This window comes from Lycium barbarum, chromosome 8 (genome assembly GCF_019175385.1).
Source record: "Lycium barbarum isolate Lr01 chromosome 8, ASM1917538v2, whole genome shotgun sequence".
NCBI classification, from domain to species: domain Eukaryota; kingdom Viridiplantae; phylum Streptophyta; class Magnoliopsida; order Solanales; family Solanaceae; genus Lycium; species Lycium barbarum.
In genome coordinates, this window is record NC_083344.1 from 114,447,332 (window position 1) to 114,463,005 (window position 15,674).

The window sequence follows — 15,674 nt, forward strand, 5'->3', positions numbered from 1 at the left end:
ATCAGCAAAATTTCAGGAGCACTCTATTATTCCGGAGGTGCTAATCGGGTTTATACTTTTGTGTATATATATGTATATATATTTTGGGCATGACGGGGTCTTGTCCCGTCCATATGTCTAGTACTCTAGTAGAGGCTCGCAGATACGCAGTGTGGGTTAGATGGTCTCACGAGATGCTATATAGTATAAATGTTATTTTGATGGCCAAGAGGCATATATATAAGTATTTATGTTTTATATGAAATATGATTTTCCTACGATTTGAGTATAAAAGTAATAAAAGAGCATGAAATGAGTATGATGAGACATAGAACGAGTGGTGCTCGGTGGTTAGCCCCGGGTACCCGTCGCGACCCCTAGCTGGGTCGTGACATAAATTATTATAACTTAATTTAGAAAGATATTATTCTTTTTGGGATTGACTAATGGAGTAATTAGTAACTATCATAACAGCTGATCAGCTGACAAATGCCTTGAGACATTTATAAGACATTTTCACCATTGTAGCCCGATTAAAAGGTGCAAAGAACAATGTTTTTATCAGCTCAAATCATAATCGAACTAAAATTGAACACAACTAACGATGAGTGAAGGCATTAATTGTTGTAAACAAGGACGGGTAGTTAGGGGTGTACATGGACAGGTTGGTTCGGGCTTTTTAAATATCAAATCAGATCAATTATATCGGTTTTTTAAATCGATAAACCAAACCAAATTATTAAAGTCGGATTTTTTGACTTTTTCATTTTTTTTCGGATTTTTCGTTTTTTTTTTCCCGTAAAAATCTTCATACAAAATATAACTTTTACTTCAATATTTTTTTAGTCCTAGTAAGATACAACTATAAAATTACGGTGTTTCTTAAGAAAATAACAAAAATGTGAAATGAGGGATGACATTATTATAAAATATTCAACAAAAAAAAATAGCATAACATAAATATTGCCAATTAATAAGGCTAATGAAACTGATCGTCATCTAAAAATACTAATCATGCTAAAATAATTACGGCTAATAATTATTAATTAGATGAAACAAAAAAAATTAAGTTATGTATTTTTATTGTCTGAATTAACAATGCAAACTAAAGAATAGATATCCAACATTATGGCCATTCCTAGTGTTAATTAGGACTGAATTACTTTTGTTAAACCATTAGTATTGATTTGGTTTGGTTTGGTTTGGATTTTATTTGAGTTAATAACATTTATGGGTGATTATAAAACGTATTTGAACATTCAAAATTCTAAATCCAAGCTTGAAATAAGATGTTAAAAGAGAAAAACTATGAAAAAACATAAGAAATATTTATAAATTACATTATAAGTAAACCTTTTATGTATAAAACATATTAAAAATTTGTATACATGTAATGTCGGGTTGGTTTGGTTCAGTTTGACTATTTTTAGTTAAAATCAAACCAAACCAATTAGGCTCGAGTTTTTTTTCCAATACCAAACCAAGTTAAATCAAATACTAATCGGATTTTTTTCTCGGTTTGATTCGGATTATTAGTTTGGTGCGGTTTGTGGGTTTTCTTTGTACACCGCTACTGGTAGTTAATTAGCTAGCATTATCCAAGCTCATTCGTGGTTCTACACAAGGTTGAATTTATCTTGTAATTGTTCCCACTTCAAAACAGGCATTAATTTCTGCTTGTTGTCAGTGGACATTTTATATTCTAAGTAAGAAATGGCTTGGAGTAGGCTCAAGAACATCTTTTGCATCACCAGCCCTGAATAAAGCATAGTGATTAAGAGCCTGTTTGGATGAGCTTATGCCTATAAGCTGCAAACAGCTTATAAGCTAAAAAAATAAGTTGGGGTAGTCTAACTTTTTTTTTTCGGCTTATAAGCTGTTTTCAGCTTATAAGCTGCTTTAGATAAGCTAAGTCAAATGGGCCCAATTATTTTTTTGAGTTTATTTTAAGCACAAAATGACTTTAAGCTGGCCAGTCAAACACTCAAAAAAGCTGAAAACAGCTTATAAGCAACTTATAAGTCAATCCAAACGGGCTCTAAGTTACTTATCATTCTGCAACCTATGTCCTAAAAAAGCTTGACACGGAACTTCCTTTTTCACAGCTTTCACAAAGGCATACTTAGGTTTTGATGTAGTGCAAAAAGGCCCAAGACAAGAAGTCTTAATAACACTCACTTTAAACATCCAAAAGGCATAGAGCTAATCTAAATTAAATTTAGGGGGGATGTTTATGTTCATCCAAGCCCAAGTGCTTAATTTTCATGTTTGAACGTATTCTATTTTACATTCCTCCAACACTAAAAAGAAGAATAACAAAAAGAAAACACCTGATAACAAAAGAAAAACTAAAAATGAAAGGAAAGAAAATTACATTAATACATTCATTATGAAAAAAACAGAGGGACGGGGAAAGTAACATACAATCTTATATCATTATTAGTCGCCTAGAATTTGGACCAACTTGGACTATCAATAGAATTCAACATTAATACATGAGAGTTGTCCGAATTCTATTTTCCGGATAAACTGGACGAATCTACATTACCTAGAGTTAATTGGAATCGTGTAAAGATCTGATGATTCGTCCTCATTCTCTTCATGTCCATGTTGATTCAACCAAGGGTTCCTAGTTAATTTCCTCATACCTTCAAGTTCACCAGCCACTTTGTCAAGACCCAACCCCGTAGGCCGCGACTAGTGTCCGTGCTGGACACCCATACGTACCCAATAACCCAAATCAGCATATTAGTAGAATGTATCAATATAAAAGTCAGTTGGCATTACTAGTTATCATAGATGAACAAATATAGCACGTGGAAGCCGATAAGGCTATCACAGATCATATTAACCCAAAACATATACAGAACCCACATGTATGTCTACATACCTCTACAGATAACAACAGAATCATAAGACGGGACAGGGCCCCGTCATACCCCTGAATAGCGTACATATATACAATAGCAGAGGACTGTACCAAAATATAGGCTCCGAACAAAAGAGCGCTCCAAAATAGCAGAATATAGTCCTAAGCAGGCAGATCAACAAATCTGTCATCTGAACCTGCGCGGCATGAAAACGCAGCCCCCGAAGAAAGGGGGTCAGTACGGAAAATGTACTGAGTATGTAAAGCACGGAACGTAGTAATCAAAGTCATAACCGAAGCAGAAGGTACAGAAAATGAACGGAATATCCAGAATAGCAAAATGCTGATCATAAAGCATAAATAGTGCATGCAGAAAACATATGTCATATCTGGTCCCATTACGGAACAAAATCATGACCGGAACAGAACGTACAGAAAAAAAATGAGTATAATATCCAGATTATCAGATGCATATTTTCATAACATAAAGAGTGTATGCAGAAACATATGCCATATCATATCCGGCCCCCGCCAAGGGACTCGGTGAACAGAACGTGGTCGCCACCCCGACACTGGCGCCACAACACAGCATAACTCCAGAGTAGGGAATAACTCCGTAACATATCATATCATATCATATCAGAATGTGCACATGTCGAACATATCAGATGGCCATATCATATCATATCATCATATATCAGAATATGTGTACATGGCACAGCATACTCCACAACCCATATACATGTATACCTGCCCCCTCACATCGAGGCGCGGCGAACAATGCAGTGGAATACGCGTGATAACATATCCTGGCCCGGGCTCAGTGAAGGAAACGTTGAGGCATCCACGAATAGAGTAGTGAGAAACTAATGCAAATAAAATATAGCACATTTACGGAGACTCAGTAGCATAATTCAGATGACAAACCATATGACAGAAGCGGAGCAGTAATCATAGTGTATGCATTTCGGATATCCCAATAGCATATGTCAAAATAAGCTTTTTGTAATCATTTTCATGTTTCAAAATACATTATGGGGCTTATCAAAATAATTCAAACGAATGTCATATATTTCCAGAGACTCAATAAGACCTATCGGATGACAAATCGAAATAATGAAATCGGACAGAATCATAGTGAGTGTATTTCGGATGTCATAATGGATTACGGAGAAATAACTTTTCTACGATCGTTTTCATGTTCCAAAATAACTTATAAGACTTAAGGGAGCATTTAAAACAATTTTTATTTAGTAGTTAGAAGAGTAGTTAAAATATTTCCTTTAGAACCGCTCGAAGACAAATCATAGATACAAAAGGGTAAAATCGGAAATAGTGGTCCACCTCGGGACAACCGAAGCGAAGGGCTCGAATTACGTATATTATGCCTATGGAATCACCTATAGAGGTCCTAGGGACATTCCATAACTTTCTAGACAATTTGTAAAAGTTTACATAATTCTTCCAACCAAAATATCCTTAAAGGATTCAATTCCATTGAATGATAAAGGGATATTTTCAAATGCGGATTCCGATGAACAGAGTACTTTCCGAGGCTCAAATCCGATCCTAGTACACCTAGGACATGCCAAAAGAAGAATCGGTATAGCTTTACATACCTTTTTCGCCCTTTACGCTAGTCCAAATTCAATTCCCGTTTCGTCAAAAATCTGCAATTGGTCACATTTACCAATCATCACTTTCAAGCCTTTAGAACTTGAATCTTAACTTATACTTTTCTACGGGCAGCATTTCCCCTATACATATAGCACCCCCGAGAATTTAACGCGGCCAAAATAATTCAACAACAACACCAACAATCATCACAAAACACAATATAGCATAACTAGTCTCCTTTCCAACATAGTGTAATAGTTTTCATTCCAACTTCACATTTTCAAATCAATACCAACCTTCTCATATTCATTTACTAATCAAGATCATTACAATACAATTTGGAAATATTTCATATCATTTCTACGAAATATTCACAAGATATACAAAATATACAAACTTTCCACCAAAGCCATAATTCATCCAAAACTTCTAATCTTTAATATACTTATTCACAACATGTTTCCATCTTCTAATTTCATCAACAATCATCACAATTTGCACCTTAACAACTTCATTTCCATAATATCATGAAATCATACTAAAATGACATAATCTTCTACATTCCCTTTCAATGCCAACTTAAACCATTTTGCCTTCATTTACATTGCAAGGATCACAACAACACAACTAACATATTAAACAAAATTAATTCATTTCCATTTCTATCTCCACACCACATGGCCATAATTCCCACTTCCAACTTCAACCAAATTCATTCAACTTTCATTTTCAATATAACGTCCACCACAACTACAACTAAAATACAACATAAAATTCAACTCATTTTATCTATACAACAATATACATATACGACCACCTACATATATACACACCCACTTTGCAAAATTCTATATTTTCATAAATTCTTCTCATTTCTACATTCTACAACACATATATATATTTCTTTCAAGACAAAAGGAGTAAAATCTTACCTTTCTCAAGAAATTTCCACTTGCCAACACAAGCACTTTCTTTCCTTAAAAATTATACCACGTTGAAGAGGGCCCTTAAATTAGTGAGAATACTAGAAAATTATAATTTTTGAGTCAAGAATTGGTGGCCTAAAATTTTTTCCTTTCTCTCCTTGCTTGGCCGAAATTCTCCTTCTTTTTTTGCTCTTGTTTCTTGTTTTCTCTCCTTCTAGTTTTGTCTTGAAACTTCTAATGTTTCATGACAATTAAATGGTCCTTATATTTAATTACCACATGGATAATTTCCATGGGCTTGGGCTTGGCCATGTTGGCCGGCCACCCCTTGCAAATTTGGGCCTAATTTATTTTCTTTTCATTTTTTTGGGCCAACCCGGTTGGTCCCGAGTTGGGCCTATCCCACAGACCTTTCGACCTTAAAACGTCCATATCTCCTTGTACCGACGTCACCTGGGAACCCACGACCTATGGATGGAAAGCTAATTCAATTATATACAACTTCTATTTCCTGGTAATTTTTCAAATTTCAAACATATAATACCGTTTTTGCCCTCCAAAGTCAGGTCACCCGAAAACGTTTTCTTAAAAATATTCGTTTGGAGGACTTCCACTTTGATTTGGCCCAAGGGCCCTTCTTGAGTTGTGTTTAACTTCACATATGTGATTCATATAATTTGTCACATGTCCCAAAAAAAAATCTTGACGTGTGGGCCCCACCTCAGCTTACAATTAATCCGACGTTAAAAAATACGGGATATAACACACTTCCTTCATTGTAGGCCTATCTTCTTCATGCGAGCGAAGGCAGTTCTTCACCAGCTCAGCTACCATTTGAAGTTGATCAAGACTCCCTTCTCGCAAGACACGACGATCAAGAATTTGAAACAAGAGATTATTATTCATGGACAAAACAAAAAAATCCGCCAAATTCATGTCCACTTCGTTTCTAGCTCTAATGATAGGTTTCAACCCCGTCAAAAGTTCAGCTAGAACGACTCCAAAGCTATAAACGTCACTTTTCTCCGTCAATCGACTTGTGCTGAAATATTCAGGATCCAAGTACCCTAACGTCCCTTGAACTAACGTAGCCACATGTGTTTGATCCAAAGGAATTAACCTTGAAGCTCCAAAATCTGCCACTTTAGCTATGTAATCATTGTCTAACAATATGTTGGCAGACTTGATGTCTCTGTGAATTATAGGCATGGATACAAATGAATGAAGGTAAGCAAGTGCACTTGCTATCTCTGTCGCAATTCTCAAACGGTTTTTCCAAGATAACCAAGGTGACTTTCCATGTTGATTGTGAATGTGCTCGTAAAGAGTTCCTTCAGAGACATACTCATACACCAACAAAGGAACTTCAACTTCTAAACAACACCCGAAGAGCCTCACCACATTCCGATGGTTCATGACTTGAGTAAGAATAAGCACCTCATTTACAAATTGCTCTATTTGACTCTCGTCCACAATTTTAGATCTTTTAATAGCAACTATGCGTTTGTCAGACAACAAGCCTTTGTATACAATCCCATTGGCACCACGACCGATAATTCTGTCGTTGGCATAATTGTTTGTAGCTTTCTTGAGCTCCTCAGCAGTAAAAACATTTTTGGCTTCCACACCACCCTCGTTAGTGGAGATTCTGTGTTTCAATAATAAACCACCATTTTGCTGGAAGAATTTATCTCTGATTTTAATCAATTTTCTTTTCTTGATGCTGAAATAAAGCCAAGTTATCACAATCGCTAGGGACATAAAGCCGACTCCCATACCTGTGTAATTAGTGGAATTGAACATTTATTATCTATTTCAACTCAAATGTACAGGAATGTGTTCATTACATTTTGCTATTGAGTGTGTGTATGCTAACAAATTGATTTTCGAGTGGCTGTTTCAAACACATAAAAGAAAGTTTTGTATCATAGACCAAATGAATAAATACGTTTCTTTTATTTCGTAATAAGGACATACAAAACATCAATTTTAAGGGAAAATAAAATACTTCTCTGCCACATATTTTGTGTTGTATAAAAGAAAACATCTAAAACTAAAATGTCAATTAAATAAGAAAAGCTTGCAAAAATAGTTTGAAATGAGGTGAAAAAATAATTAGTGATATGCACCATGCAGTAAAAGAGAACGTCATACTTCCTAATTAGTCATCTTCTAGCATGGTAAAGTAATACTAGTATCTTAATTTGGTTATGAAAGTCTTCCAAGATATTTACCTATAGAGAACTTGATCCATGGAAACTCAGAGTACGAAGCAATACAACCACGACCATCCTTTTTGCCATCACCAGTATATCCATTAGGACAAGAGCAATTATAACTTCCCGGGATGTTTGTGCAGGTCATTTCACATGAGTTGGTGCTTGGATCTGCACATTCATCAATATCTGGCAAAACCAAATAAATTGATTGTCGTATTAGTCCATTAGTATTTAACAAGAGTTTACATTGTGATATTTTTAAATAAATACTTCCACTATTTCAATTCATTTATTTTACTTTCCTTTTTATTCTGTTTATAAAAAAGAATGGGTCTTTCCCTTTTTGACAACTCTTTAATTCCAACTTCCACGTGACATGTTTAAGGCCACAAAATTAAAAGACACTTTGGTACATTCTATATATCTTTAGTTTAAGTCCACAAGATTCAAAAGTTTTCTTTAATTTCTTTAACTTCGTGCCAAGTCTCAAAACCAGACAAACAAATTAAAATAGGGGGAGTAATGTATTTAGATTAAATTATATATCCAGATTATTTTTAAAAATATAATATTCTTAAACCCGGAGTAAAATAACACGAATTTAACAAAGCATTGATCATTGAATGGTTTAATAGCATTAGTAATTCGTTAAACTTGTGAAAATTCACTAGTAGAGGAATCAAAAGTGTATATTTTGATTAATTAAAGATTAGATATGTTTGATGAGTTATTATAAGGACTAAAATTAGTGATTGTCGGTACTTCAAGGACAACAGGCATATATTTCAAAAATTAAAGGAGAATCATAAATCATACTGAAAATAATGCAATTACTTCTTGGAAAAATTGCCTAATGTAACTAATTATACTCCATAATTGTACTTTCTAGCAGTACTTTAAAATAATTACAATACATAGCTATGTTTTACATTTTATAGCATATATACACTGATACACATATCTCTAAATTATAGATTCAATTATTGTATGCAATGTATATACATTTATATATACAATGAATCGCGATCGGTATATATATCGTAACATATACAGTGTACCAGTATATGTACTTTGATATTGTACATACAGTGTACATGCTACATTTTAAAAGAAAAGATTGGTACATTTTGAAAAGAAATAATATCACTATTTTTATTTTTATTTTTTTGCAAAAAAGGGCTCTAATCTCACTAGTTATGAGATTTCCCCTCACTTCCATCTTTAAAAAACTTTTTCAGTTATTGCCAAATTGGCAAATTCTCTTATCTTATTCTATAAGAGGGAGTTTGCAGGCAGCACTCCGTCAACATGTGTGCTAGCTGTCCAATGGGGCTAAATATGACATTATACACTTCTGTGCTATTTTGATTGGTTAATTTTGTATTGGTACCGTTGCCTCTTCATAAACTTTTGATCATGTGGATCATTCTACCCTCTTACACGTTCCTTTAGTTGCCAAATTATGTCAGCCATTACAGTGAACCCACAAGAATGGTGGAGCCTACTGACTGAAATTCCACCTTTGTAAAGTAACTAGCAAACTATGTCCGTGGGATGCACGAGATCCAATATAATTAATTTGGTTATTCACTTTAGTTAATTTTTATGATTTGTATATTTTGTAAAGTATATCGCGATTCTCCTTAGTGAGTCTTCCTATTTTGTTTCTTTTCCTCTTATTTTTCCCCTTACTTTCTCAATTATTATTAAAATTTGTCTTATTTTGGTTATGTCCGCCTCTTTTTATATATAGTAAGTTGATAATTCAAAAATTCTACATGTCAAGTTTATAATCACAAGATTCAAAGGATATTTTATTATACTATACACATTTTTAATTTAGAACCACAAGATTCAAAAGTCTATTTTTATTTCTTAAACTCTGTGTCTAGTCAAACTTAGACACTTAAATTAAGTCAGAGGGAGTATATGTCAAATGAAAGGACAATTGAGACACTGCGTTAGATCTAATTAACAAAGAAATTTGTAGAATAAACTTATCAAAATTAATAACAAAACTCTAATTTAAACAGGAAAAATTAAAAGAAAATCTCAAATTCAGAGTACCAACTATATGAACCACCAAGCAGCATTTGTTTTTTTTCCTCTTATTTTTCCTCTTAATTTCTCAATTGTTGTTAAAACTTATCTTATTTTGGTTATGTCCGCCTCTTTTTATATTTAGTAAGTTGACAATTCAAATATCCTACGTGTCAAGTTTATAATCACAAGATTCAAAGGATATTTTATTATATTAAACACATTTTTAATTTAGAACCACAAGATTCAAAAGTCTATCTTTATTTCTTAAACTCCGTGTCTAGTCAAACTTAGACACGCAAATTGAGACAGAGGGACTATATGCCAAATGAAGGAAATGAAAGGATAATTGAGACATAGCGGACATGCGAGGACTTAAAAAGTAAACATACAATAGGTAAAATTAATGTTAAACTTCTGAAATATATACATGTTAGTCGCTGCTTAGAGTACAATTTCACGTGCTTTCTATAATAGAGTAATAAAACGAAGTGCAGAAGTAAAGAAATATGATAACGTAAAAGTGGAATATACGTGTACAGAGAATAGGTGGCAAATCAAGTAGTAGTACTTGTTAAATGAAGTGGACCCACAACTGAAAAAAAAAAAGAAAAAAAACCAAGTACAATTGAAATAAGTCTAAATTTAGTGTACAACTGGGACAGCTTTTTGTACAATTTGTTGGTGCCGTGCTCTCCCCTCTTGGACACTTATATATAATAGAAATATTAGAAATTTTTAGCAATGTGGCCAAGTAATATAGGACGGAGGGAGTACTTTATTAATTCTTAAAAAACATGAAAAGTCAAAAGTGAACAAGTAAAAGTGCACAGAGGAAATAAAAGTGCCGGAGAATTAAAATTGAAGTGCATACGTGTATACATGAGAAGAGAATAAATATTCAACACTATGACATATGTTCACGTGGGATAAAAAAGTGGTTGATTAAAGTGTACAATTTATATAGCTTTTGGTACAAGTATTCATTGATGTGTTAGTCCCTATTGGACACTTATATATAATAAAAATAAAATTTTTGCTTCTTTTATCTTTGAACTTCTGGTAGGTTTTATTCTTTGCAACACAATGAAGTTATTGTTGAAATTTTTATATTACATATTAAAGCTATTAGCAAATCAAGAACTTCGAAACCTACATATTCTAGAGACAGAGTCTGTCATTTACGGATTGTTTGGACTAATTTATTGTATTTCATTGAACTTTTGGGCTTTCCAATTCTGCATTATGATTTTAAGAGAGAAAACTTTTTCAAGCACAGATGGATCCACATTAATGATTTAATGTACATAAATTAATCTTCATTTGCAAAGCAATTGAAAAATAGTCGCAGCTTAAAGTTAAGAAACATGAACTTTAGGAATTTCCTGAAATTTAAAGTGCTACAAGTGAAACTCTATAGCAGCAAAGCTGTGTTCTAAAATTTGAATATATATCAAATTTTTGCACAATAAATCTCCAAGATTGTCTCTTATCAATTTAAAAAAAAAAATTGTTATAGAGAATTCCATGATTATGTCTTAGAAATCATCCATCCCGCGCTTGGACCCGTGCTCAGAGCGTGCTATTTCCTAGTGGTTTTGCAAAAAAGAGACAAAGGTTTCCATTTCTCAATTAAGAAAAATCATGAAACAATTTTGGAATAGGGATTCAAATACGCACGTTGCTTCACCTTTATGTGACATTATTAATATTTCGAAAGTCATAAAAGTTCTTCTTTAATTAAATAGTTTTTCATACTTTGGATTATTAACCAATATTCTAACCTATATTATATTAATTTTAAAAATATCTTATTTCAAAAAGTTAAAATTTTTATGTTCATATTCACATAAAAATTAAGTAACTTAACTATGATAACTTTGCCACATAGACTGGGATAGAAGAGAACACTGATAAGTTTAAAGTTTTCCCTTGTAGTTTAGTAGTTGCAAATATACTCAGAGGTTCGAAACTATAGCCGGATCGATCGAGCACATCTCAATAACCCATTTTTCATGTTATCTAAGTATATTATATCATGTTCACTCTATAACAATACTTCGCTATATGTAGCATTCAAAAATTATTTTAGAGAGACAATGTTGTTATAAAGAGGTTTGACCGTAAATGCTCTATATCTCTTCTTGTATCACTATTCATCTAACGCCACAAGAAGGGAAAAAAAAATCAAGGCTACTATGTTAGTCTTAGTATATATACAAAGATAGAGAGGGCGCAAGTAAATTGCGCTACAAGCAAGTTGAAATTATCCTACGTACCTTGGCACCCCGGACTGAGATAAGGATTGCCTTCATAACCTTCATTACAACTGCACCTGTAGCCACCAAGGCCAGTATCTGAATCAACACACTCGCTGTTTTGCCTGCAAGCATAATCCTCACTCGTCTGTGCTTCAATGCACGTAAGATTTCCAATGGCCCAATCGAGCACAATGGGCACACTGGCTTTAGTCCTCTCTTTAAAATTAGGATCACTCAGGTCCTTTAGCCCTCTGAAATGGAAGCGCTTTGCCTCGGCCAAAAATGCATACCCGCATTGATAAAAAGAAGAAACATTGTAATTTCTTGTGGTAGACATGGTTATGCTATAGTATTTCAAGCCCATGGGTATTTGTACCTGGCAGCAGCCTTTGCCCGTACATTCTCCTTCTACCACATCGCCCTGGCTGATATAGCGGGGGTTGCAACCATAATCAAATTTAAATGCCGTCATGGTAGCAGCTTCACAACCAACAGCAGTAAACCTGTTCAACGCAGAGAAACTACATGGTGTTGATGGTGAAAAATTATTCCACGCGGGCTCGTCCGAAAGGACATCTCCGGCGGAGTTGTAACATCTCCGATCTATGCAACTGGAGATGCGCACCTCAGCATCGGATATGTCATAGACCTCAGTGTTTCCTATGAGGAGTTTTTCAGAACCATCATTAGAAATGTTGCAACATAACTCAAAACCCGAATTAATGGCGCAACCAGATCCTGTGCCAATACCAAACGGGTATGGAACCGTAACGTTCCCACACTGCTTAGGGCATCCTGGTTTTGTGATATTGGCACCTTTAGTGATGGTGTGCGGCGTTGGCATTAATTTGGTTGTATTAGTGGTAGTTTGGGCAGTGGCTAATGTAAATATTAGTCCACAAACATAAAAACATGCAATTTTGTGAGGAAGCTGAACCATTTTGTTGAGTTTCCAAAATGATGCAAACTCTAGTTGTTCGAGTAACAGCTTATCAATTTCCATCATATTAATAAGTAAAATGCAAAGAGTATTTAGGGTCACAAAATTGAGTCCTGCCGTAACGACTGGTTAAAGGGCTTGACTCGTGAGCTGATTAGACACAGAGTCTTGAAAGTTACTCTCTACTCATGCACAAGTCCATTCCTTTCCCCACGCAACAACGCAAGCTATATGAAGATATTCAACGGTAATGGTGGCAATGACGGTGGAAGGGGGACGAAATTTTAGTGGCGGAAAAACAAATAGAAAGGACAGGTAAAATGAGTTAGGGGTGCTGAGGTGGCATGCCACGTGACATTCACCTTATCAAATGTCAGTGTCATGTAAGATTGGATGCCCACCTTAAACAACTTTAACGGAAGAGAGTATATTTGAACCAATAATATAACGGCAGGGATATATTTGGACCGAAAGTATAATGAGGAGTATATCTAAATCATTTCTCATAGTATAAGGTATTTTTATTTTTCTGGTGAAAAGAAAGATTATTATTGATCACCGGACAACAAAATACAAATTTCCTATATTGCTACTAAGACTGAGGCATCCCTATAGTCTTAGAATATATGTAAACAAATAAGTAACACTAACTACTTGATTGATAAAGGCTATCTATCCACTGTCTTCCCTTCCTACTTTCCTTTCTCCTCTTCTTACTTTTATCTCTTATGTACACCTCTTGTTTGATTCTTTCACAGACCATGCTAGGTGCTGGCACTTTCAGTTGCCAAATAGTATAAGGTATATTTGACCCTTTTCCCAATTAATTTCACAATATTCATTGTATAGCTACTATTCTCTCTATAACATTTTATATGAGTGTGTTTGACTAGATACGATATATATGAGAGAGAAAAAAACTTGTATCACATTTTAAAAGTGCCGTTAAAACTTTTGGTACTGAACATCCCATAACTTCTGTATGGTTATAAAAGCATGCTTCTAAGGGTAAAAATGAAAATTTTAAGTTAAAAGAGTTTTAGATACACAAAATGTGTCGTTCTTTTTAATAAATTAAAAAAATAATATATATATATATATATATATATATATATATATATATATATATATATTATAAAGCTAGGGCATAGGCCCGCTGATGTGACATGCCTCTAAAGCCAACAAATCTACTTATCTTTATTGTCAATTTTTTTCTTTATTCTCATTTTTAAATTGTATTAATTAATTAATTGATTAATTAGTAATAAAACAATTTGACATAACCTCTCAGAATGGTAGTCTCCAAGTTTCAAAAACTTGTCTTTTACAGATACTTTTACTTTCTCTCTACTTAATTGTTACTGAAACTTCTCCTTTTAAAAATAATTTTAATTTTTCTCTCTCCTTAGTTACTGAAACTTACCTTTTAAGGTGTTCAATTTAACTTTTCTCTCTCATTAGTTATTGCATTAATTCACCTATTCCTATTGGGGCTGGACATAAATACCGAAAATCAAAAAATCGAACCGAATCGAACCAAAATTTCAATAAATCGAACCGAACCAAACTAGTTTGTTTCAGTGTTTGGTGTCCATCGTCAAAAAACCGAAACTGAAATAGCCGAACCGAAGTTTGATAAAACCGAACCGAAAAACCGAACGTACACCGAAATTTAATACATTACCCAAAAAAATTAAAATAGTCCAGGCCCATTAAGTTTAAAGCAAAACAAAACTCAATTGTAATAAGTCCTCTTTTGCATTTGTATCTCTAATTTTCCACTTCAATTGAAAAAATCAAATATTCTTAACAAAGAAAGGTAACTAGGATGTCTCTTTAGGATTAATGTATGTCTTTTATGTGTTTTCTTAATTATTCTTATGGTATGTATATAACAACTAGTAATCTATGTCATGATTATAGTTTTCTGTTCTTGTGTATCTTGTTTGTTTGATTTTGATTTCAATTTATCAGTTTTATATTTTATTGCTTTTGAGAATATGAATTAGTATCAATGGAATTGTTTCTAATATTATATTAAAAAAACCGAATTGAAAAAATCGAAACCGAACTGAATCGAACTTTAAAAAACCAAAACCGAAAGAACCGAACCGAACTAGTTAGGTTCGGTATTTGGTGTTCACCTTCAAAAAACCGAATCCGAAATAGCTAAATCGAAGTTTGATAAAACCGAACCGAAAAATCGAACGTCCACCCCTAGTTCCTATACCAACGTTTCCTTTCTCCACTGAAAACCATTGGTAAACTTTTATATTTATCCGTCTAACTGCCCATTTTTTTTTTTGTTTTCCAAGAAAGAGAGGCACGAAAGAGTTTAAATAGATAGATGAGCAAAGTGTTCAAAATTAGGTAAGAGGATAAAGAAACAAAGGTCTTCCAAGTTAGAAAAAAAGTGTAGAGAAGTTTGAAAAAGAAGGTGTAGATAAAGAAAGAATAAATATGTTCAATAGTGGCTTTTGAAAAAAGCCAAACTTTTTCTTGGGAGTTGGGAGTAAGAATAGGGTATATCATGGGTAATTTTACAAAAAATATGTGAATTAATTGTGTTTGCCATAAAATCTTCTGGTTTTCTGTATTGACAGACTGTATTAAATTATAAGTAACTAATATACATGTAAAAAAAGTAAGTATTAACATGTATATTAGTTTTTGTATTGACAGACTTTATTAAATTATACTCCCTCTATTTTAATTTATGTGAACTCATTTGATTGGACATGAAGTTAAAGAAAGAAGAGAAAACTTTTAAACTTGTGGTGTTAGATGACTTACATATATTTTGTGTTGCTCTAAATCATTGCA

General features: G+C 33.5%; 1 protein-coding gene across 1 annotated transcript; it reads right to left on the minus strand.

The window, feature by feature from the left end:
- Window positions 1-2,263: 2,263 nt before the first annotated feature.
- LOC132608168 (wall-associated receptor kinase 2-like) lies at window positions 2,264-12,940 on the minus strand. Its single transcript, XM_060322242.1, has 5 exons — window positions 11,930-12,940; window positions 7,626-7,796; window positions 6,156-7,169; window positions 2,528-2,645; window positions 2,264-2,309 (listed from the first exon to the last, which is right to left on the minus strand). Exons 1-5 carry the CDS (start codon window positions 12,915-12,917, stop codon window positions 2,264-2,266), a joined length of 2,337 nt encoding a protein of 778 aa, XP_060178225.1. The 5' UTR covers window positions 12,918-12,940.
- Between the last annotated feature and the right edge of the window lie 2,734 nt (window positions 12,941-15,674).

What these genes read in the sequence shown, in the direction of transcription:
- LOC132608168 (XM_060322242.1), bottom strand. Translation starts at nt 12,917, where the DNA reads ATGATGGAAATTGATAAGCTGTTACTCGAACAACTAGAGTTTGCATCA. An exon ending in TCTCAGTCCGGGGTGCCAAG is followed by an intron (nt 7,797 to 11,929) that starts GTACGTAGGATA and finishes TGGTTTTGCCAG; the next exon opens with ATATTGATGAATGTGCAGAT. An exon ending in ACGATTCCAATTAACTCTAG is followed by an intron (nt 2,310 to 2,527) that starts GTAATGTAGATT and finishes TTTTGTTATCAG; the next exon opens with GTGTTTTCTTTTTGTTATTC.